Genomic DNA, 24,640 nt, shown 5'->3' on the forward strand with positions numbered 1-24,640 from the left:
CAGCAAATAAACTTCAAGAGAGAAAAAAAGTGTTGGAAGAAGGAACCTATGAACGAAAAGAAACCTAAGCAACATCATCCCCGTGCACTATGGAGGCCTTATCTTGTTCCTGAGTTGAAAAGCTTAAATATATGGAATAGTCAGGGAAATTTGATCTCTTATTGTTTTATAAGCATGTATTGTAAATTTTAACATGGACAGGTTTTTTTTTAAAAGAGCCCTTGACTTTTAGGTATAAAACTGAAGTATTTATGGATGAATTGATATGTCCGGGACTTGCTTCAGTATAGTTGAGGGTGGAAGAGGTAGATTGGTTTATTGATGAAACGAGACTGGACACAAGGGGACATTTTTGGAAGTTGAGTAATGAGTATATCGGGATATGTTATACTGTTGTCTCTATTCTTATATATGTTTTAATAAAGTTGAAATCTAAAAAGGTTGTAACTAGAAGAGTAATCCTCTTAGCTTTTTCTTCATGGTGATTAGTGAGGCTCTCAGGGCTGTGTCAAGAGCTTTCACAGCTTAAAACTGGAATCCAGGAAAAGAAAAAAACACATTTCCCTTTGAGAGTATGTTTATTCAGCCAGCCTTGCCTGACAAAATTCTCCTAAGTTCTCCTCACCCCATTTCACCCCATCAGTCTGGATTAAATATCACCCTCTTTTATGTTCTCCTAGTACCTTCTACATACATCCACAGTGTATTTAATTGTGTACTGTCTCGTTCTCCCACTTTCTAGATTATAAATTCCTTGAAGATGCTAGCCTTGTTTATTCATCTTTGTTCATCTATATGTTGCCCTCACCTCTACATTTAACATTGGTCTTGGTAAGCTCTCTCAATAAATGGTTGTTGAATGAGCAATAGGGAATTGGGTTTGTGCTGGTAAATAAAATGTGAAATATAACCCCTACTCTCTATGTCTCTTTGGTAAACCATTTTCCCCAGACTACTAAGGTATTCCTACAGAGCTTCTTTAAACTTTTTTTCTTCTTCCGCCCATTCTCTGGCAGAGGTGCTAATGAAACATAAATGAAGGGTAAACACTGTAACAAAATGGAAAATGGGTTTCTGCAAAACCAAATGTTGCTGATTCCCACTCTTTCCCAGGGTATATAGTGCAGTGAAGTCTTTTCAGTTGGCTGTCTATCTGTACTGTTTGTTTTGCTACATTCCGAGTATCAGAGTTCCCTTTCTATATGAATTCCTTTTAATTTATCTTCTAATTAGAATGTAACCTCCTAAGAGCACCTGACTGACTTAGTCCTAGAAGCATGTAACTACTTGATCTTGGGGTTGTTTGTTCCAGCCCCACATTGGCAGGAAGAGAGATTTACTTAAAATGAAGTAGAGATTACTTAAAATGAAAAAAAAAAATCACAAAAGACTGTAACCTCCTAGAAAAGGTGTCAAGAAGTACTATAAAAATACTATTTTGTAGGGTGTCTAGCAGGTTCAGGTAGAGCATGCAACTCTTAATCTTGAGGTCATGAATTCAAGCCCCACTTTAGGCTTCAAGCTTACTTTACAAAAAATTTAATACTATTTTGTGCTATGGGTGAGGTCTTCTGGCAGTTTCCTAGTGGATGACGATCTCAATATAGCAGACTTTAAGAAGTCTACAAAACTTTGTTGCTGGGAGAGACCTAAGAGACTACTGTGCTTCCCTGTTTTCATCCCACTGCCCCCATTAAAAAGAGCAACATTTTGTGTAATTGCTATCTTTTTTTTTTTTTTTTTTTTGCTATCTTAAAATATTACATATTATCTAGTCCCAAAATCTGGGCTAGTTTCTAAACTAGTACTTTCCATATTTAGACTATTGAGAAAATAGGACACATAAGTAACAACTGTTATCTAAAATGAAAAAAAATGCGTACTTACCATTTTCTTTTGATCATATAGTGTTGGATAATTTCTCATTTTTGGAAAGCAGAAGAATAAATATTAAACTGTAAAACATGGTTACTGGACATCATAACCTTATTAAAGTCTTAAAGATACTTTATTTTCTCTTTAGGTGGTACGGGACTATAATCTTCAGCTGTTTTTACAAGAGAATGCTGTATTTCACAAACCCCAGCCCTTCCAGTTCCAGCCCTGTGACAGTGATACTGTAAGGGAATTCCAGATTTTCATTCCATTTGTTTTTAAGCTATGTTTGTGCTCAAATAACTATTGTCCTTGGACTAGACAGAAAAAACTGAGTGTGTCTCCTTAATTTTGTAACAAAACTGTGAGTATACCGAGAAACGGACATTTCTCCTTTCCAAAATGCTACTAAAACCCAGTATCTTTGTGTTAGCAACTTAAATGAGGTTAAGTTGTAAGACATGTAACTAAAAACCTGCAAAATGAACAGAAGGAAGAAGAAATACTCAATAAAAATTTTTTTCAATCCAAATATGAATTATACTTTCTATCCATGAAATTCTTCACATGTACACACTTCCAAAGAAACCAGTGGTTAAATTTTAACCGGAATAGAATCAATAAACAACAGTGAATATGTGCCTGCACGTATTTTGGTTGGCTTTATAAAAAATTACAGGCCCTTTATAATTCCTTTCAGATATTTTAGAATGTCAGAACATTAATATAAATGCCAAATTGGCAATTTTTAAAAAACAGACATTAATCATGTATTTTATCCTTGAGTTTATGAAAACTGTTTGCCACTATTTGAATTAAAGAAGATAGAACCAGTATGCTAATTTGATACATTAAATAAAGGATAATCAACTTCTTCAAGTTGAGAAAGCACATGTTGGCATATCTAACACATTCTTTCAATATAGGCAAGCCAAAGAGAGAAGTCAAATTATATTCATAAGGTCTTTTGGTAAACCTAGAATCAGAACCAGGGTAATTTATGAAATCAGAGTTTCATGGTATCAGTTTAGTAGAAACCTTTGCTGGAGATATCTTCATTACTTTTCTTGCATTTTAAGGAGCCCTGTTTGTGGCTATGTAGGAAATCAGCATTTACCTCTAGATTATAACCCTTGCCCTTTATATTAATGCTGTTTTTTAAAAATCAGTCTGCTTTTGCTTAATGACTCAGCAATATTGTCCTATATAATTTGACTTCTTTATTGGAGAAGAATGAAGCAGGGTATTAGAATATACAGAATACCGACAGGTTTGCTAAGCTTGATTTAAAATTGTGACTAATTCGAAATTATTTTATCTCTCCCCATTTTCCTCAGAAAAATCAGAATTCTAAGAGTAGATAAACTCTCATCTCACTTGTCTAAGGCCCAACTACAATCCTAAATCCTCCTTTGTTTCTAGACACTGTTTCTTAGCTGTGTGTCCCTGTTTGCCTTAAAATTCTAACTATGCTATTTTCTGTCCTTGTGCAATCTTTACTGGGCAGAGTTTAAAAGCTGCCCAACTGGTGGATATTGAGCTCTCCCCTGTCAGTGCTCTGAGAATGACCATAGCTGAGGTATATGGGCGTATGGGTCAAGGGTGGGGGAGATGGGATGTGTGGGTTTGCATGTTAATGAAGGGTGGGACCTGGTATTGAGATTAAAAGTGTGTGTGTGTGTGTGTGTGTGTGTAAGGAGCCACTGGATGCTTAAACTGGGGCTTTCCATTTTCTCATATAAATCAAGGATTTCCTTTCCTACTTATAGTGAAAAGATTGATACTTTTTTATTTTTCCTGCAAAAGTCAGAGATGTCCAAATGAAAACATTCAGTAACAATATTACAAGGCTTGAAGTGATTGTACCCTTTTTGGTTTTTTGGCTTATCTTTACTTGCAGATGGATCAAAATTTCTTGTCATTTTATTTTAATATATAATTATTTGGACTCATGCCTTAGGATGATATACCGAAAGAAACTGCCAAAATGGTTTTATAAAGACACAATTATTTCTATTTTTTACAGCCATAGAATTATTTTTTTAAAAAGGTTTTATTTATTTATTCGTGAGAGACACATAGAGGCAGAGACATAGAGGAAGAAGCAGGCTCCTCACAGGGAGCCCAGTGTGGGACACAATCCCCGGACCAGGGATCACGCCCTGAGCCAAAGGCGGATGCTCAACCACTGAGCCACCTAGGGTGTCCCATAGCCATAGAATTAGATTGAGAATCTTAGTGTTTACCATAAGATCATTACAAATGACAATGATCAGTTGCAAGTTTTGTCTGATGGAAGTTAGTTGTTGTCTCATGGTTAACCCTGAAAGATTTCCTTGTCTTTACTTCCGTATAGAGCTGTTGATTTCTATGGTTGTCCTTACTTTATATCCTCAATTACTATTTTTCAGATGATACTAGAAAGTTAGGAATCCTTCCTAGAAAGAGTAATGTTCACCTTTCTTTGCTAAAATGAAAGTTTTAATGTAAGATTATTCTAAAGGATGAGATGTGCCCTAAAATTTCCCTTACTCCCCCCCCAAAAAGTGGATGTTTGATTAGGAAAATTGACAAGTACATATATTAGGATCTCAATTTTGGAGAGTCATTCAGCTATCAGGTGGGTCATGCTTGTGTTAGAAACTCATACAGGTGTCATATAATGAGAAATCATGAGCTCTGGAGCAAATCCTGGCTGTGCCATTTGCTAGCTGTGTTTATTTTATTTATATATTTATATATATATATTTAACCTCACTGATTCAGCTTTCTCATATATAAATGTTGAAAACCTTAATCGGTTTGAAAATTAAATGAGATACTTAAGCATTTGATTCAATACCTGGCACATAGTAGATATAGAGTAAATGTTGACTATCTTTTTTCCCCTGTCTTTCCATAAGACAAGCATATTTCATTTTTTTAGCTTTTGCCCCTAATTGTTTTAGAAATAGCAAAATATCAAACTCCCTTGAAACTTCTGCTCTCCTTTTTTATTGCATAATATAGATCTCATCAACCTCTTTCTTAGCAGTTTATAAGCCTAAAAGGCAATCTGTGTAGAATAAACAGCAGCCAATACTAACAGTGTCCCTTCTTATCCCTCTTATACTTTTCTTCCTCAGCACCTCTGCCTTGCATACATCTCAGTGTTTGTCCCTTCCATTACCAAAACTAGTGATGTGTACCCTTAAGGACATTTCCTTCAGGTCCTATGAAAAGGACCTTCCATCCTATTTCAACCTGGGATGGGGAATAATATGGGAAACACACACATCCATATATTAAGACAGGAAAAACTGAAGGAAACTTTTTCCCCAAATTTTCTGGTAGGGATGAGAAGACCCTTTCCTCTTTACTTTTCCTGAACTGCAAATAATAAGATCTTCACAGATATCATTAGCTGACATTTTTATCACAGTATCGCAGATATAAAAACTAGCTGACAGGGGTGCCTGGGTGGCTCAGTTGGTTAAGTGTCTGCCTGGCTCACATCATGATCTCAGGGTCCTGGGATCGCCCAGAATTGGGCTCCATGCTCAGCAGGTAGGTTGCTTCTCCCTCTCCTCTACTGCCCCCACTCGTGCTCGCTTTCTCTCTCTCTTTCTCATAAATCTTTTAAAAAATAGCTGACAAATGTCTGATATATGATCTTTTTCCATTATTTTAGCCACTAGTTGTGGTATGTAATTCTTCCATGTAAAGATTAAAAGCTATATTAAGTGGACACTTGCTGTAATTTGGAACTTTTGCACATTAAATTTTCACTTAATTGGATCATTTTATACATCTGTTAAAAATATGTACAATATATGTAAATCAAACTAACATAATGTACACCTTAAACTTTTATAATAATATATGTCAATTATTTCTCAGTAAAACTGAGAAAAAAGTTATTTACCCAAAATTATCCTTGTCTATAAGTGACTACATGGAATCAGTATAAATACAGGGAAATTACTTGAAAATTATCATTGTATAGTGAGTAGCTTTATCGAGACACAGGCAGAGGTAGAAGCAGGCTCCATGCAGGGAGCCAGACATGGGACATGATCCCAGGTCTCCAGGATCAGGCCCTGGGCTGAAGGCGGCACTAAACTGCTAAGCCACCCAGGGTTCCCTGATGGAAATCTTATATTGTATATAGCCTGATGGAAATCTTATATTGTATATAGCATTGGCATATACTGTGTGATAGAGAATTTGTGGAAAATTCTCTTGTGAGTAAATAGGTCGCATCCTCCTACACATATACTGACCACAGTATCCAAAAATTAAAGGCTCTGATTATAAATATGAGTGTTGCTCTCCAGAAACAGCAGTACTGGCTGTCAAGTGTTCAGAGGGCATTGTCCTAAGTTTTTCAGTCTTTCAGAAAGGACTTATTTGTTTTTTTTTTTTTTTTTTTTTTTTTTTTTTTTTTTTTTTAGAAAATCTACCATCTGTATAATGAGTCTTTGTGCTTTTCTGGATTTAGTGCCTTCTCTAACTACCTACAGGTATCCAGATCTTTCCATTGATGCCTTGGTAATATACTGACACAAAAGAGCCTGGAAGTTCACTTTTTTATCTAGCCTGTGATTATAGCTCTTTTTCTTTTTAAGTTTTTATTTATTTATTCATGAGAGACACAGAGAGAGAGAAAGAGAGACAGAAAGAGAGAGAGAGGCAGAGACACAGGCAGAGGGAGAAGCAGGCTCCATGCAGGGAGCCCGGTGTGGGACTCAATCCTGGGACTCCAGGATCAGGCCCTGGGCTGAAGGCGGTGCTAAACCACTGAGCCACCTGGGCTGCCCCTGATTATAGCTCTTAAAGCAGAGTCTCTGAGAGCTACCAAAATAAAAGTATATTTATCATGTGGCTATTCCAACCAGTCATGGCCAGTCATGCCTCTAGATATGTCTAAAGAGTGTCAAGACACAAGGGTTGTTGGTGATGTTTTTGTTTTGTTTTCATGGCATTACTGAAGGGCATGTTTTTCTCTTAGATTTACCTTTGGTATTCTAATATCTCCATTTTGCTTCCCTGAGAGACTATGCACACTCAACCCAATTATGAGTTCTTATATCTCTTCTAACCAAAAGTACTACTATCCAAGAATAGTCAGAATAAGTTATGATTAATAAAGAGCATTGCTTCACTCCATTCCAAGTTGTGTGAGATATTTAAAATATGTGACTTAGAGGTCCACAATCTCATATCAAAAACCTTTGGGTCAGATGTGTTTCAAAAATTAGAATTTTTTCAGTGCTCATTTCAGCAGCACATATACTAAACTTGGGAGAGTAAGAGAAGTTTAGTATGGCCCCTGCGTAAGGATATCATGCAGATTTGTGAAGTATTCCATATTTTTTAAAAATAAAATTTTTAAAATAAGTAAGATAACATAGATATCATGGATTTTTAGGGGCACATGGCTGGCTCAACCAATAGAGCATGGGACTTTGGGTCTTGAGGTTGTGCATTTGAGCCCCACGTTGGTTGTAGAGATTACTTAAAAATAAAATGTCAAAATTTTTCAGATTTTAGAAGGGTGATCCATATACCATATATTGTATAACACCTTAAGCAGATATGGGAAAGGATCCCATGATCAAGCATAGTATTTTTGTAGTAAAAGGTTTGAATAGTCACACTAAGTGAAATAAATAAAAATTATAAATAGCCTCTCTTTGGTTCAAGTCAGATTTTGCCACAAATGAGCTGTGGCTCTAAACTTCCCTAAAATGCCAATGAATTTCAAAATTATAGGATCGTGAACCAGTATAAATATGAGTACTAGGAATTAATAACCTACAAAAATCCAGATGCTTTTTACTTGAAGAGGCCTTTTTCATAATAAGTAAAAATTAGCTTTCTTGAAATAGTTAACAGTATATTAAGTTTCATAAAAATAGATTAAATATTTAACACAATAAATATATACCAATAAACTGAAAAATACAAGTAGTACAAATCCCTTGAATGAGGGTTAATAACTAGATTGTTCCTGGCATATGGCATTTACTTGACAACCCCAATATTTTCTTTTTTTGAAATTGGGTTGAAATGCTAGTATTCTGCTGTTTTCATGCATAATATATGACCATCTCTTTTTCTCTCTTTCAAGTGGTTATATTTTGTTAACAGACTTTAAAAATAATGACAGTGTTTCTTGTGTGAAATCAACTTTTCTATCTCTACTCACTTTGCCATTCTGGGCATGCTCAAATACCTGTCTGAACCTTCTATGCCCTTGTGTTAATCTTTTTTTTTTGAGGGGGGGGCCTTATGTTAATCTTAAAGTGAACTGAAATCATATCTTGAGAGGATAACTAAGGATAAAATAGTTAAGATGACTTAAAGACTAGTATATCAAGAATAGTGGAATATTAATTTCTGTAGTGTAGTTCTTTAAAGTTATTTAGTAACCTTATGTTTGAAAAGACTATTTAATATTTAAATATATTCTGTAAAAAAATGAGAACTTTAAAAATTTAACATTGCTGGGCTCTGATGGCCTTCTTAAACTCATATGAAACAGTTTGGCTTTTGTTTTTTAAAAACAAAATGAGGGGATCCCTGTGTGGCTCAGCGGTTTAGCGCCTACCTTTGGCCCAGGACGTGATCCTGGAGTCCCGGGATCGAGTCCCACGTCGGGCTCCCGGCATGGAGCCTGCTTCTCCTTCCTCCTGTGCCTCTGCCTCTCTCTCTCTTTCTCTATGTCTATCATAAATAAGTAAATAAATAAATCTTAAAAAATAAAAAATAAAAATAAAAACAAAATGGGGCAGCCCGGGTGGCTCAGCGATTTACCTCCGCCTTCAGCCCAGGGCTTGATCCTAGAGACCAGGGATCGAGTCCCATGTCGGGCTCCCTGCATGGAGCCTGCTTCTCCCTCTACCTGTGTCTCTGCTCCATTCTCTCTCTCTCTCTCTCTCTCTGTGTGTGTGTGTGTGGCCCTCATGAATAAATAAATAAAATCTTAAAAAAAAAAGCATACATTCTCTTTAAATAAATAAATAAATACAAACAAAATAAAATCAAAAGATGTCTTACCTCTAAGTAAATGCCTAGCCAAAGTTTCATTCAAAGGAAATTTATATTTTAAAATGTCTTTTTCAGTATTACTGCCTATATCAATTTTATCAATATTAGCATTAACTAAATAGAACAATTAATGAGATAGTATGGTCATAAGATAGCAAGGAATCTTTTTTTTTTTTTTTTTTTTTTTTTTAGATAGCAAGGAATCTAAAGTCAAAGACACCTCAATGCAAGCTCTAAATTCACCACTTACTGGCTTTAGGAAATACATACCTCCTTTCTGTCTAGAAATCTATACCTATAAATTGAGAATCTCTATTAGAATTATTTTGAGAACTAAATAATGTATGTAAAGCAGTTAGTACAGAGCTGAAATATGCAACAAATGGTACCCTTTTTTTTAATTAATTAATTTATTTATGATAGTCACACACAGAGAGAGAGAGGGGCAGAGACATAGGCAGAGGGAGAAGCAGGCTCCATGCACCGGGAACCTGACGTGGGATTCGATCCCAGGTCTCCAGGATCGCGCCCTGGGCCAAAGGCAGGTGCCAAACCGCTTCGCCACCCAGGGATCCCAAATGGTACCCTTTAAAAAAAATTAACGTAGTTCTATAGTTTTCTTTCTTTTTTTTTTTAAGATTTCTTTATTTATTCATTCAGAGAGAGAGAGAGACAGAGACACAGGCAGAGGGAGAAGCAGGCCCCATGCAGGAAGCCCGACATGGGACTCGATCCAAGGTCTCCAGTATCACACCCTGGGCTGCAGGCTGTGCTAAACCGCTGCGCCACCGGGGCTGCCCTATAGTTTTCTAATTATAAAAAAGCATAAAGTAGAAAGTTTTCACCTTAACTATCACTGTTCAGATGTAACTACTGAGGGGTACTTGGGTAGCTCAGTCAGTTAAGATTCTTGGCTTCAGCTCAAATCATGATCTTATGGGTCATGGGTTCCAGCAGTGTTGGACTCTGCATTCAGCCAGAAGTCTACTTGAAGATTCTCTCCCTCTTCCCCTCATATGTGCATGCACAATGCACACTGTCTCTAAAATAAGTAAATAAATCTTTAAAAAAAGAAACCTGCACGCACACACACAAAGGTAATCACTGATAATATTTTGATCAATAGCCTCCCAAATCTCTCCCTGCAGGAACATATTTATGTCAATGTGGATATACAACTTTATGTAAATGGATTTCTACAGACTTGAATTTAAACATTTTTTTCTCATTATGTCAAGGATATCTAACATTTGCAACATCTACAGTCCCTCACCATCTCAGAAATTTGACACCCATCTACCCTACTTTACCCATCAAGTAGTTTTTTTTTTCCATCAAGTAGTTTTTATCAGCACTTCCTAGAATTGTCTTCTGTCATGAATTTAAAATTCCAAGCATATTAAAATTATGTTTTAAGAATTTATTTTATTTTTATAGAGGCTCTTCTACTCTTGGGTTAGGGTAGAATTTCAGATGATGCTAAGAAAAAATTGGAGCTCAGAGCAGTAGCAGTAGAAAAGCATAAATTCTGGATCTCTTTTTTTTTTGGGGGGGGGGATTTTTTTTTTAAGATTTTATTTATTTATTCATGAGAGATACACACAGAGAGACAGAGACACAGACAGAGGGAGAAGCAGACTCCATGCAGGTAGCCTGACGTGAGACTTGATCCTGGGTCTCCAGGATCATGCCCTGGGCTGAAGCCCACGCTAAACCACTGGGCCACCCAGGCTGCCCTTTTTTTTTTTGGATTTTATTTATTTATTCATGAGAGACACAGAGAGAGAGAGGCAGAGACATAGGCAGAGGGAGAAGTAGGCTCCATGCAGGAAAATCGATGTGGGACTTGATCCTGGGACTCTAGGATCACGCCCTGAGCCAAAGGCAGATGCTCAACCACTGAGCCACCCAGGCATCCCAGTTTCTGGATCTCTTATCCAGAGAAACACAGTGTTCCTGTTGCTTATAGATAAGGCATGAGTCAGTCTGTTATCTTAAAATTAATTGCAGCAGTAGTAAGAATCATATTTCATCTCATCTTCAAATGTCCTAGTTTTCACGTGAAGAAGCTGAGGCCTAGAGGATATGAAGTAGGTGAAGTATGTTAGCCAGAATGACATTTAAAGAATAAACATACTTCAGATTTCAGTGACTACTTTTTAAGGAAAGAATAAATTTCATAAAATTATAAAAATCCCTTAATTTAGAGATTTTTTTAAAAAGTCCTTCCTCAGACATCCATTTTGAATGGGTTTTGTGGGGGTATTTAAGCAAGAAAAAGGAAACCTTTTATTGTAGAAGTAGGAGAGGGATCTCAACCCTAAAGTCCACTTCAAGAACCTGTATTAAAATGCATGACACAATAAATTAATTCTCTTTCTCCTCTGTTCACTCTGTTCTTCCCTATAAAAATAATCTTTCCTTTATCAGTTAGAAACTAATTCTAATACATTCTAATGCAGTATATTTATTTCTGGTCACCTCTGCAAGCGCCATTACAATAATCTGGTGGCCTACTCCTCACTTTAGAATGAGGGTATTAGGTTTTACTTGACCAAACTTTATTGAGGGTTCACATCCTCAAATTGCCTAAAGATAAACAGGAACCATGCCAGCAGTCACAGTATAATGCAATATTAGCCTCTAAGTAGTCGCTCAGTAAATGTCTAACAAATGAATAAATTAATACAATGTAAATATGTCAATGAAGAAGCCCCCTGAGTCTGTCTGCGAAATCAGGGAAGATTTCACATAGTGCTTGAACTGAGATTTGAAGAACAATAAAAAAAAAAAAAACAATAAGGAAGTTGTTTTACCCAGAGGGAACAGCATAGGTTTGTGTTTAGATTTACATTATTTTCCAGGAAAAGACCCATCTGCTTCTGTAATGTTTTTTTACTAAAACTTGTATGATTTCTAAAATCAGATGTTTCCAAAGATCTCAAGAATCACATTTAGTTGACCTAACTTATCGAATACCCAAGCTGACAAATAAATTAGAAACTACCTATCCTATACTTAAAAGTTGATAGGAGAACAGCCCCGGTGGCTCAGCGGTTTAGCACCGCCTTCAGCCCAGGGTGTGATCCTGGAGACCCAAGATCGAGTCCCACATCAGGCTCCCTGCATGGAGCCTGCTTCTCTCTCTGCCTGTGTCTCTGCCTCTCCCTCTCTGTGTGTCTCTCATGAATAAATAAATAAAATAAATAAATAAATAAATAAATAAATAAATAAATAAATAAATAAATAAATAAATTTGATAGGAAGGGGACACCTAGGTAGCTCAGCGGTTGAGCATCTGCCTTTGGCTCAGGGCAGGATCCTGGCGATTCCATCAGGCTCCATGCATCGAGCCTGCTTCTTCTCCCTCTGCCTAGGTCTCTGACTTTCTGTGTGTCTCTCATGAATAAATAAGTAAAATCTTAAAAAAAAAAAAAAAGTTGATAGAAAAGTTCTTTTATAGCATTTCTCTTCAGTTTGTAATTTATTTGAATTATTTTTGTGACTATTACTCTGAAAATTGCGATGTTATTATGTATGTCTCTTAAAAAGAAATACAATAAGAACTTTTTCAGAGTTAGGCCACAGTGCTTTTTGATATGTAATTTAAAAATTCTCATATTCTGCTTCAGGCAGATAACAGTGTGCTTTAAATTTTTGTGCTTAATAGCTTAAATATGTAATTATTCTTTTTATGTTCCAAATACATTTTTTTCCAAATACATTTTTAAGAGGTAAAGGAAAAATGTTTAAAGAGTGAACTAAAGATTAAATTAGCTAACATTTTAAAAAAGAAGCAGTCACTAGCAGTTCCTTTGGTAGAATCAACTACTGCTAACATCACCATCTGATCTACACTAGATTCTGATTTATATCAATATTGGATGGTAGAGGCAGCATTAGAACATTTTTCTGTATATTGTTTTAACATCTGGGCTGTGTTTGCCTTGTATGAAATTCTCATTTGTCTAGACCTGAGTTATAGGTAGCTTCCACATGCCTTTCCGTGGCTTGAGGAATTTAGGATTCATGAAAAAAAATTAACTTAAATTTGAATCACAAAATCGTATCTCCCAATCAGTGGCATTTGTTGTCCGTCCTGATCATTGGACACTCCTGTCTGAAAAATAGTAAAACCCCGAAGACAAAGGGAAAAAAGCCCTATCTTTCCTTGCCCAGCTCTTAAGCAAGGAAATACTTAATAAAAAGAAATTATGTGTGGGCAAGTAGGGCTGTGGCCTCTCTGCAGCCTGATACACATTTAAACCCATTTACCTATTACTAAAATGTTGCTCAGTGATAAAAATCAAATTTCTCCATCAATTGTCTCCTTTCTCATCTATTCTATTCCCTATAAGTGCATTCTGTTTGAGATCTGCCTTGATCTTTTAGCATATCTTCAATCTTGTTTCTGATTCATTCTTTGGGCTAGCAAGACCCTAGGAATTATTTGGAATTTTTTACTAATAACAAGATTTTGTTTCAAGTAATTTTCAACTGTTTAGCATTAGCAATTACCAGTTACTGGATACTTAATTATATAGGATAAGGTTTATAAAAGAATGCTTATTATATGAGCACATTTTATTTTAATAACCCCCTATGAGATAGGCATTTTCACTAGTTGTCAGATGTAACTAAGACTTCGATTAATAACATGCCCAAGATCATATAAAGCTAATAAAGAACATAGGATTAAAACTAAGTCTGTCTGACTTAAAAACCTATGCCTGGGCTCCTCAGAATACATATTTCTGGCATTCCATTTATACATTAGATTTCTCTGGCTAATGTAGATTGCATTTGTAATCTGCATCCAGGGTTTAACGTTTTTAATCCTGACTTCTAAGAATGAATTAAAATTCAAATGCCTAGATCCTTTTACAAAGTAAAATGTAATAATAAAGATGGTTCCCAGATTCTTAATACCCCAAAGAATGAATCAGAATAATAAAATGTAATTGTGAAGTTGGTTAGATTAAAAAAATGTTTTGCTCTATTTCAATACATTTATCATTGTACAGTCTAGCTTTAGCTGAAATGTCTGCATAGAGTAAAAGTTTTTGAAAGTTGCCTATAATCCCCTCAACAGAAATACTTTTTAATCCAGCTAGTCAAATTCTACTTACTCCCCCAATTTGAGCTATGTCGCCTTGCAAAAGTCAGTTTTCTAAAATATTTCCACTGTAAAATTTTGCTTCTTTTTTGTATTAAAATCTTCTTGGGATAATTCATAGTTAAGAAATTGTTTGCTTTCCCAATTATTCATGGGTTTCTTCATTTTCATGGATTCTTAAGAGTTTAGAGAAAATTAAAATAGTTTAGTGGTTAAGAGCTCTGATTCTAGAATCAGACTTGTATAATCAAAGTTGAAGATTTAATAGCTGGTAGACACTAGAAATTTTATGTAACCTCTCTGAGCTTCAGTTTCCTTTTCTATAAGATGGATGTATGACTCATCTTGTAAGGTTGTAATAAAAGTTATATGAAGCACTTTTCATAATACTTTATACAGTAGGGACTATTACTATCGTTAATTTAGATTTTGCAGTTTGGTCTTTGTGAAACATAATAATAGTATTTTGGACTAGATGAAACCCTTACTGATATAGCACCCCTCTCTTTCATACGACATTAAAGTCCAGAGGAAGGGCAAAAACTAGTTTGAGGGATTTGGGTTAATTGGTAATGGACCTGAAACTAAATTAAACCCAGTGTCTTTGGGGACAGAGAGGTTGTGTTGCTATTTCTATATTGTTTTGTTCTTTTCATTTCTATCCATTGATTGTTTTTTAAAATTCCATTATAACTATTGAATTGTTTCCACTTTACCTATGCAACTATTTTAGTGTTGTAGTAGGTTGGCATGAATACTTTTTTTTTCTTTGCGTAGCTAGCTTTCTTCACACCCAAAATGGATCAGTCCACAGTATTAAAGATGAAGCTCTAATATTAAGGAGTGTAAGATGAAAAAAACCTGTAGTCATTTATGGTTTCGTACTGTCCTGCTAATGTTCTGACATGAGATATTGCTTCCCACAGTAGTGGAGCATGGCTTGTTTTGAGTGCTGATTAAGTGAAGGCTCTCTGGTCCACCTACAAACAGTAGTGATTTCAGGAGGCACAATAATGTTTTGGCTCTGTTTTCTCTTATGTTGTAGAGCCGACAATTAGAATCAGAAACTGGAACCACAGAGGAGCACAGTCTAAACAAGGAGGCTCGAAAATGGGCCACACGTGTGGCACGTGAGCACAAAAACATTGTTCACCAACAACGGGTAAGTGTAATAGAGTCTTTGGCTACATTTAGCATAAGCCAAATGTCAAAACAATTTGAGTTGAGTTTTATTAATGTGAAAAAATTAATGTTTTTTTTCTGTTATTTCAACAACTCAGCAGTATGCTCTCAGCTATCTACTTAGCTTAGAAATTCCTTAAGCCCTTCAAGAAGCAATACAGTAATTTATCCATTTGTCATAGAATTTCCTAAGAAAGGTTAGTGATAGTGTGTTACTATCTTTCAGGTAGTAGAAGAGACATGGTATATTGAATTAGGCATTTAATGCCCTAGACAAATTTTTTGAAGATTTAATTGTAGATTCCATGAAAATGTATCTTCAAGGGGTACCTGGCTGGCACAGTCCATAGAGCATGCAACTCCTGATCTCAGGGTCGTGCCCACGTTGGGCATAGAGTTTACTTAACTAAGTAAATAAATAAATAATCAATTAAAATTACAAAATTAAAATTAAGCACCAAAAAAATGTATCTTTAAGACTCAACTTTAAGCACAAAGAAATTACTTTAGTTATAGTAAAAATTTTCTAATTTACATTTAGTTATAACTTTTTCTTGACCTGCACATCCAACTTATTAAAAGAATTCATATTTAATGTCTATATTTCCTAATCTCACACTTATTTTTTAGCCTATAATTGGACTTTTCCTACTTTCCCTTCCTTTGTACTTCATATAGACTACACTTGGCAAAATCACTAGTGATGTCTATGCTGCTAAATCCAAAATGGACATTTTTATTTCTCAAAACCTGTTGGCAGTTTCATCATAATCGACAACTGCCTTTGTGTTGAAACACTGTCTTCTCTAGTTATCCAGGACTTAACATTGTCCTGGTTTTCCTTCTGCTTCTCTGGCCATTCCTGTATTTTTTTATAGATCTTCTTTCTCCACCTCCTAGGTAAAGATTTAAATTCCTCAGAGTTCTATATTAGGCTATCTTATTTATTCTCATTATAGGCAGTCGAAACCAGTACCATGATTCCACTTACCAACAAATCATAAATTAATATCTCCAACATCAAACCTTTCTTCTGTGTATACATGTATCCTCTTGCCTGCTTTGACTTCTTTTTACTGTTTCATGGCATCCCGAGTTCAATGTTCCACTAATCTAATGCACAAAACAGAATACCTCAAACTTAATGTCACAAAAAAGAGCATTTTTTAAAAAAGATTTTATTTACTTGACAGAGAGGAGAGAGCACAAGTAGGCAGAGGGAGAGAAAGAAGCAGGCTCCCAGCTGAGCAGAGAGACCAACATAGGACTCTATCCTAGGACCCTGAGATCATGAGCTAAGCCAAAAACAGACATTTAACCAACTGAGCTACCCAAGTGCTCCAAAAAGGAGCATTTTAATTGTCTCTTAGCACTCTGGCGATTGTATAGACTTGGCTTGCCGCTTCTGTCTCTCTGTGGTCTCTCCATATGGTCTCTCCAACACAGTGGCTTCAGCTTAGCTCTTCTTACCTGGTAGCAAAGGGCTCCAAAAGTGTGAGTCCCAAGAATGAGCCAAGTAGGAGCTATGTTATCTTTTCTGGCCTAGCCTCAGAAATAACATGATGTTATTATACCTGAGTCATATTTTTGTTAACTGAAGCAATCACAAAGTCCTATTGTCCAGGTTCAAGGAGCGAGAATATAAACTCTACTTCTTGGTAGAGAAATAGGAAGGTTCTAGAAGAACATGTGGAATGGGAAATATTGTAGTAACGTTTTTTAAAAACACAGTCTTCCACAGTCTACCTTCTAGTTGTAACAGTTTACATCCCTCTTGTGTGCAAAATAAAACTCCCCTCTTTACTCCAAATCCCCCAAAGCCTGGTGTCAGACTCTAATATAAATTTCAGAATCTGATCTTCTAAATGAGATTCATGGACATATAAGGCTTCTTGAGTGTAGTTCCTCTAAGTTTATATCAAAGAATTAGTGAAGTAGGAGAGACAAGTTATTTACTATATATCCAATAAATAGTGATTAATTACTACAGCTTTATACTTCAAAGTGTAAAACACATAGAGACTTTGTTCTATTAAAATGCTTTACTATACTTGCAAGTAAATGTTCAGATATTTAAATAAATCTGTTTCCTCTTACTGTTGTCTTTCTGCTGGGAGATAGATACAGGCAGATTGCAACAACTTTCCCATTTCTTAATAGTATGACCTGTGATAAGCTTTAATCTAGTGAGGTATAATTTAAGCAATAAAATTAAGGGTTTTTTTTTATTTTTTAAACTTTTTTTTTAAGATTTTTTTTATTCATGAGAGGCAGAGAGAGAGAGAGAGAGAGAGAGGCAGAGACACAGGCAGAGGGAGAAGCAGGCTCCATGCAGGGAGCCCGACGTGGGACTCGATCCCAGGTCTCCAGGATCACGTCCTGGACTGAAGGCGGTGCTAAACCACTGAGCCACCTGGGCTGCCCAAGGGTTTTTTAATACTAAAACCAATTCTGCTTTTGGCCATGATAAATTACCAGGGATCACACTTATCCTCCTGCATCAACAACTCTAAAACTAGTCTAAGTGTATGAAACAAATGTTTTCAGATATTGTACAACAGACAATAACAGAAGTGTGAAACCTGAGAAGAAAGGGAGAAAAAATCCATAAAATTAGTAGCCATATGACCTCCCAGGTTTTCTACCTAAAGGCACTTTCTATATTGCAGTGCAGGGAGTGAGAACTGAAGCAGGGAACCACAGACTGGCTGAGTTGAGATGACAGAGATCGAAGTTCAGAGTAGCTGAAGTGGCATGAATTTCAGGGTACAGTACCAAACAGTATGGAGATATATAGAGAGAATTCCAAAAATCGACATAGCCACCCCCCCTTCATTCTGTGCTGCATACTAAAGCACACATGCATATGATGAAATTCCACAATATGGGGTAGAGAATGACAGAGGATATAAGCTGAAGGATTCCCAGAGGCTACATAGGGCCAGGACAGGTTTAAGTTGTGATTAGCAAAGATTGAGACTATTCATGGATCACTTGGGGCATTCAGGAGACTGCAGAAGGATCATACAATGGTTCCAGGGCTGTATTAATCTTGGAATAAGGCTACATTAGAACTAACCTAACAGAGGTTTAAAACAAGCTTCAAGAAGATCAAGCTAGGGGCGCCTGGGTGGATCAGTTGTTTTAAGTGTCTGCCTTTGGCTCAGATCATGATCTCAGGGTCTTCAGATCAAGCTCTGTATCAGGCTCCCTGCTCTGCAGAGTCTACTTCTCCCTCTTCTTCTGCCCCTTCCCCTGCTCCTGCTCACACACATACTCTCTCTCTCTCTCTCAAAATAAATGAAATCTTTAAACAAAACAAAACAAAACAAAATCAGGCTAATCCACAGGTACCTTATTTGCCCTCCAAGGTAAAAAACAAAAAAATCTACTCTTCAAAGGAAGAAAACAAAATCCTGTAGTCAGTAACAGTATTCATGGGGCACCTGGGTGACTCAGCCATTTCAGCATCCCACTCTTGATTTTGGCTCAGTCATGCTGTCAGGGTTGTGAGATCAAGCCCACATCAGGCTGTATTCTGGGCATGGGTCTGTTTAAGATTCTCTCTCCTTGTCCCTTTGCTCCTGCCCCTCAAAAAAAATTACATTAAAAAAACATACTATTCACAATGTCAAGAATCAGATATGCTAAATATTAAAAGAAGCAAGGAATATAATCCATGATCAGAGGAGAAAATCAAAGCAGACCCATAAATGTCAAATAAGGATTTTAGAACAGTAAATAAGTTAAGGATTTAAAAGAAAACGAACATGAACATATTGAAGAAAGGAAAGGAAAATATACCCCCCCAAAAAAAAACACAAATGGAACTTTTAGAGCTGAAAATACAATATTTGAAAAAAAAAAAGAAAATACAATATTTGAAATGAAAAATTCATTAGATTGGATGGCACCAAAAAAAGAACAATGAGCTTTAAAAGTATATATAGCAATAGTAACTGTCCAAACTGAAACACAGAGAAATAAAAGACTTTTTGAAAATGAATGGAGCATCATTAATCTGTGCGGGATAATATGTGATCTAACATTTTGGGAGTTAGAGATTTATTTGGAGACAGAATAAAGAGTAAGAAAAATATTTGAAAAAAGGTATAGCTAAAACTGTCCCAAGTTTATTTTTTTTAATATTTTTTTATTTATTCATGAGAGACACAGAGAGAGAGAGAGAGAGAGGCAGAGACACAAGCAGAGGGAGAAGCAGGCTCCATGCAGGGAGCTTGATGTGGGACTCAATCCTGAGACTCCAGGATCACACCCTGGGCCGAAGGCAGGCACTAAACCACTGAGCCACCCAGGGATCCCCTGTCCCAAGTTTAACAAAAAACTGTAAACCTAAAAATCCAAGGAGCCCAACAAATTCCAGGAAGGTAAAACACAAAGATCACACCAAAGCCTTTCATAATCAATTTGTTAAAAAGCAGTGATACTCAATGATACGAGAATCAAAATATTTCCTTAGGATCAAAAACAAGGCAAGGATGCCCCCTTTTGCCATTTCTATTCATTATAATACTAGAAGTCCTAGCCACAGCCATTAGGTGTAAGAAAAATTAAAAGGCATCCAGATTGAAAAGAAAGAAGTTAAAATTATCTCTGTTCACAAATGAAACGATCTTATACATACACACACACCTATTAGAGCTAGTAAGCAAATTCAGCAAAGTTGCAGAATACAAAATTAACACACAAAAATCAGTTGCATTTAATACACTAACAATGTACAATCAAAAAAGGAAATTAAGAAAACAGATCCAAAAAGAATCAAAAGAATAATCAAAAAGAATAAAATACCTAGGAATGAACTTAACCAAGGAGGCAAGTGACTTGTACCCTAAAAACTATGATATTGATGAAAGGAATTAAATAAGATAAAAATAAATGGAAAGACACCCTGTGTTTATGAAATGGAAGATAATATTAAGGTGACAATACCACCCAAAATGATAAACAGATTCAGTGCAATCCCTACCAGAATCCCAACAGTATTTTTTTGTAGAAATAGAAAAACCAATCCTAAAATTCATATGGAATCTTATGGAAGCCCGGCTGGTCAAAACAGTCTTGAAAAAGTACAAAGTTGAAGGATTCATACTTCCTGACTTTAAAACTTATTACAAAGCTATAGTATTCAAAACATTGTAGTATTGTTATGACAAACAAATAGACCAATGGAATAGAAGTTTCAATATTTTTTTTATTTTTTAACATGAAGAACTGAAGGGTTTTTTTAATTTTAATTCCAGTATAGTTAACATACAATGTTAAATTAGTTTCAGGAGCACTGAGTAGTGCTCATCATGATAAGTGTACCCTTAATCCTCATCATTTATTTCACCCATCTTCTCACCTGTGTTCCCTCTGGAAACCATATTTAAAAGTCTGTGTTTTGGTTTATCTCTTTTTCTCTTTGTTCATTTGTAGCAGTAGCAATATTTTAAAAATACTGGTTATCTCAATTTATTGAGTGCAATGCAAGTCAGACACCCAGCAGGAGTTTTTATAGAAATTGACAAAATGCTTCTAAAACATACAGGAAATAAAAATGATCTAAAATAGCTAAAGCAGTTTTGAAAAATAATAAAATTGGAGGGCCAGGGTACCTGGATGTCTCAGTCAGTTAAGCATCAGGCTCTGCACTGAGCATGGAGCCTGCTTGGGATTCTCTCTCTCCCTCTCCCTTGGCCACCCCTGCCTGCCATGCACATACTCAAAAACACTCTTCCCCCTCACCCTGAAAATAATAAATAAGTAAATCTTTTTTTTTTTTAAAGGGCTGGAGGGCTAGGGCACCTGGGTGGCCCACTTAGTTAAGCGTCTGCCTTCAGCTCAGCTCATAATCCCAGGGTCCTGACTCCCTGCTCAGTGGGGAAGTCTGCTTATCCCTCTCCTTCTGCCCCTCCGATGTCCTGCTCGTGTTCACTCTCCTATTCTCTCTCAAATAAATAAAATCTTAAAAAATATCGGAGGGCTTACTCTATCTCAAAACAAAACTACAGAAATCAAGATGCTGTAGTATTGGTGTAAAAACTGACTTACAGGGGAGGGGGCAAGATGGCGGAAGAGTAGGGTCCCCAAATCACCTGTCCCCACCAAATTACCTAGATAACTTTCAAATCATCCTGAAAACCTACAAATTCGGTCTGAGATTTAAAGAGAGAACAGCTGAAATGCTACAGTGAGAAGAGTTCACGCTTCTCTCAAATACAACTTGTTTTTGGCCACTCTGCACTGAGCAAAATGACTAGAAGGAAAAGTTCACCTCAAAAGAAAGACTCAGAAACAGTCCTCTCTCTCCCAGAGTTACAAAATTTGGATTACAATTCAATGTCAGAAAGCCAATTCAGAAGCACAATTGTAAAGCTCCTGTGGCTCTAGAAAACATAAAGGATTCAAGAGACTTCATGACTGCAGAATTAAGATCTTATCAGGCCGAAATTAAAAATCAATTAAATGAGATGCAATCTAAACTTAGAGGTCCTAATGACGAGGGTTAATGAGGTAGAAGAACGAGTGAGTCACATAGAAGACAAGTTGATGGCAAGGAGGGAAACTGAGGAAAAAAGAGAAAATTAAAAGATCATGAGGATAGGTTAAGGGAAATAAATGACAGCCTCAGAAGGAAAAATCTGTGTTTAATTGGGGTTCCCGAGGGTGCCAAAAGGGACAGAGGTCCAGAATATGTATTTGAACAAATCATAGCTGAGAACTTTCCTAACTTGAGAAGGGAAACAGGCATTCAGATCCAGGAGATAGAGAGATCCCCCCCTAAATCAATAAAAACCGCTGAACACCTCGACATTTAATAGTGAAACTTGCAAATTCCAAAGATAAAGAGAAGATCCTTAAAGCAGCAAAAGACAAAAAAAATCTCTAACTTTTATTGGGAGAAATATTAGATTAATAGTAGACCTCTCTATAGAGACCTGGCAGGCCAGAAAGGGCTGGCAGGATATATTCAGGGTCCTAAATGAGAAGAACCTGCAGCCAAGAATACTTTATCCAGCAAGGCTCTCATTCAGAATAGGAGAGATAAAGAACTTCCAAGATAGGCAGGAACTGAAAGAATATGTGACCATCAAGCCAGCTCTGCAAGAAATACTAAGAGGGGATTCTGTAATAGAAAGAGGAAGTACAAGGGGACAGTCCACAAAAACAGGGACTGAATAGGTATCATGATGACACTAAATTCATATCTGTCAATAGTAACTCTGAACGTGAATGGGCTTAACGACCCCATCAAAAGGCGCAGGGTTTCAGACTGGATAAAAAAGCAAGACCCATCTATTTGCTGTCTACAAGAGACTCATTTTAGACATAAGGACACCTATAGCCTGAATATAAAAGGTTGGAGAACCATTTACCATTCAAGTGTCCTCAAAAGAAAACAGGGGTAGCCATCCTTATATCAGATAAATTAAAGTTTATCCCAAAGACTGTAGTAAGAGATGAAGAGGGATACTATATCATACTTAGAGGATCTATCCAACAAGAGGACCTAACAATCATGAATATTTATGCCCCGAATGTGGGAGCTGCCATGTATATCAATCAATTAATAACCAAAGTTAAGACATACTTAGATAATAATACACTTATACTTGGTGACTTGAATGTAGCGCTTTCTACAATCAACAGATCTTCTAAGCACAACATCTCCAAAGAAACAAGAGCTTTAAATGATACACTGGACCAGATGGATTTCACAGATATTTACAGAACGTTACATCCAAACGCAGCTGAATACACATTCTTCTCAAGTGCACATGGAACTTTCTCCAGAATAGACCACATACTGGGTCACAAATCAGGTCCTCACCAATACCAAAAGATTGGGATCGTCCCCTGCATATTTCCAGACCATAATGCTTTGAAATTAGAACTAAATCACAAGAAGTTTGGAAGGACTTCAAACACGTGTAGGTTAAGGACCATCCCGCTAAAAGATGAAAGGGTCAACCAGGAAATTAGAGAAGAATTAAAAAGATTCATGGAAACTAATGAGAATGAAGACACAGCCATTCAAAATCTTTGGGATACAGCAAAAGCAGTCCTGAGGGGGAAATACATTGCAGTACAAGCATCCATCCAAAAACTGGAAAGAACTCAAATACAAAAGCTAACCTTGCACCAAAGGAGCTGGCGGAAAAAAACAGCAAATAGATCCTACACCCAGCAGAAGAAGAGAGTTAATAAGGATTCGAGCAGAACTCAATGAAATAGAGACCAGAAGAACTGTGGAACAGATTAACAAAACCAGGAGTTGGTTTTTTGAAAGAATTAATAAGATAGATAAACCATTAGCCAGCCTTATTAAAAAATAGAAAAAACTCAAATTAATAAAATCATGAATGAAAAAGGAGAGATCACCACTAACACCAAGGAAATACAAACGATTTAAAAAACATATTATGAGCAGCTATACGCCAATAAATTAGGAAATCTAGAAGAAATGGATGCATTTCTGGAAAACCACAAACTACCAAAACTGGAACAGGAAGAAATAGAAAACCTGGAGAGGCCAATAACCAGGAAGGAAATTGAAGCAGTCATCAAAAACCTATCAAGACACAAAAGTTCAGGCCCAGATGGCTTCCCAGGGGGATTCTATCAAACGTTTAAAGAAGAAACCATACCTATTCTACTAAAGCTGTTCATAAGATAGAAAAAGATGGAGTACTTCCAAACTCATTCTATGAGGCCAGCATCACCTTAATTCCAAAACCAGACAAAGACCCCACCAAAAAGGAGAATTATAGACCAATATCCCGGATGAACACAGATGCAAAAATTCTCAACAAGATACTAGCCAATCGGATCCAACAATACATTAAGAAGATGATTCACCATGACCAAATGGGATTTATCCCCAGGATGCAAGGCTGGTTCAACACTCGTAAAGCAGTCAAAGTGATTGATCATATCATCAAGAGAAAAAACAAGAACAATATGATCCTCTCCATAGATGCAGAGAAAGCATTTGACAAAATACAGCATCCATTCCTGATCAAAACCCTTCAGAGTGTAGGGATAGAGGGAACATTCCTCAGCATCTTAAAAGCCATCTACGAAAAGCCCACAGCAAATATCCTTCTCAGTGGGGAAGCACTGGGAGCCTTTCCCCTAAGATCAGGAACAAAGCAGGGATGTCCATACTCACCACTGCTATTCAACATAGTACTAGAGTCCTAGCCTCAGCAATCAGACAACAAAAAGAAATAAAAGGCATTCAAATTGGCAAAGAAGAAGTCAAACTCTCCCTCTTCGCCGATGACATGATACTCTACTTAGAAAACCCAAAAGACTCCACCCAAGATTGCTAGAACTCATACAGCAATTTGGCAGTGTGGCAGGATACAAAATCAATGCCCAGAAGTCAGTGGCATTTCTATACACTAACAATGAGACTGAAGAAAG

General features: G+C 36.5%; 1 protein-coding gene and 1 non-coding gene across 7 annotated transcripts in view; both read left to right on the forward strand.

The window, feature by feature from the left end:
* FCHSD2 (FCH and double SH3 domains 2) overlaps window positions 1-24,640 on the forward strand; it is a 333,702-nt gene that overhangs the window by 264,087 nt on the left and 44,975 nt on the right. For 5 of the 6 annotated variants that reach the window (XM_035703856.2, XM_049098913.1, XM_025459111.3 and 2 more), the window contains 3 exons: window positions 2,024-2,119; window positions 3,383-3,454; window positions 15,069-15,185. In XM_035703856.2, the coding sequence (XP_035559749.1) occupies window positions 2,024-2,119; window positions 3,383-3,454; window positions 15,069-15,185 (285 nt within the window). The remainder of the gene's footprint in view (window positions 1-2,023; window positions 2,120-3,382; window positions 3,455-15,068; window positions 15,186-24,640) is intronic. The other variant, XM_025459114.3, reaches the window with a different exon arrangement.
* Window positions 7,126-7,231, forward strand: LOC112668002 (U6 spliceosomal RNA). Its single transcript, XR_003141383.1, has one exon. It is a non-coding gene; the product is annotated as a U6 spliceosomal RNA (small nuclear RNA).

This window comes from Canis lupus, chromosome 21 (assembly GCF_003254725.2).
Source record: "Canis lupus dingo isolate Sandy chromosome 21, ASM325472v2, whole genome shotgun sequence".
Taxonomy (NCBI): domain Eukaryota; kingdom Metazoa; phylum Chordata; class Mammalia; order Carnivora; family Canidae; genus Canis; species Canis lupus.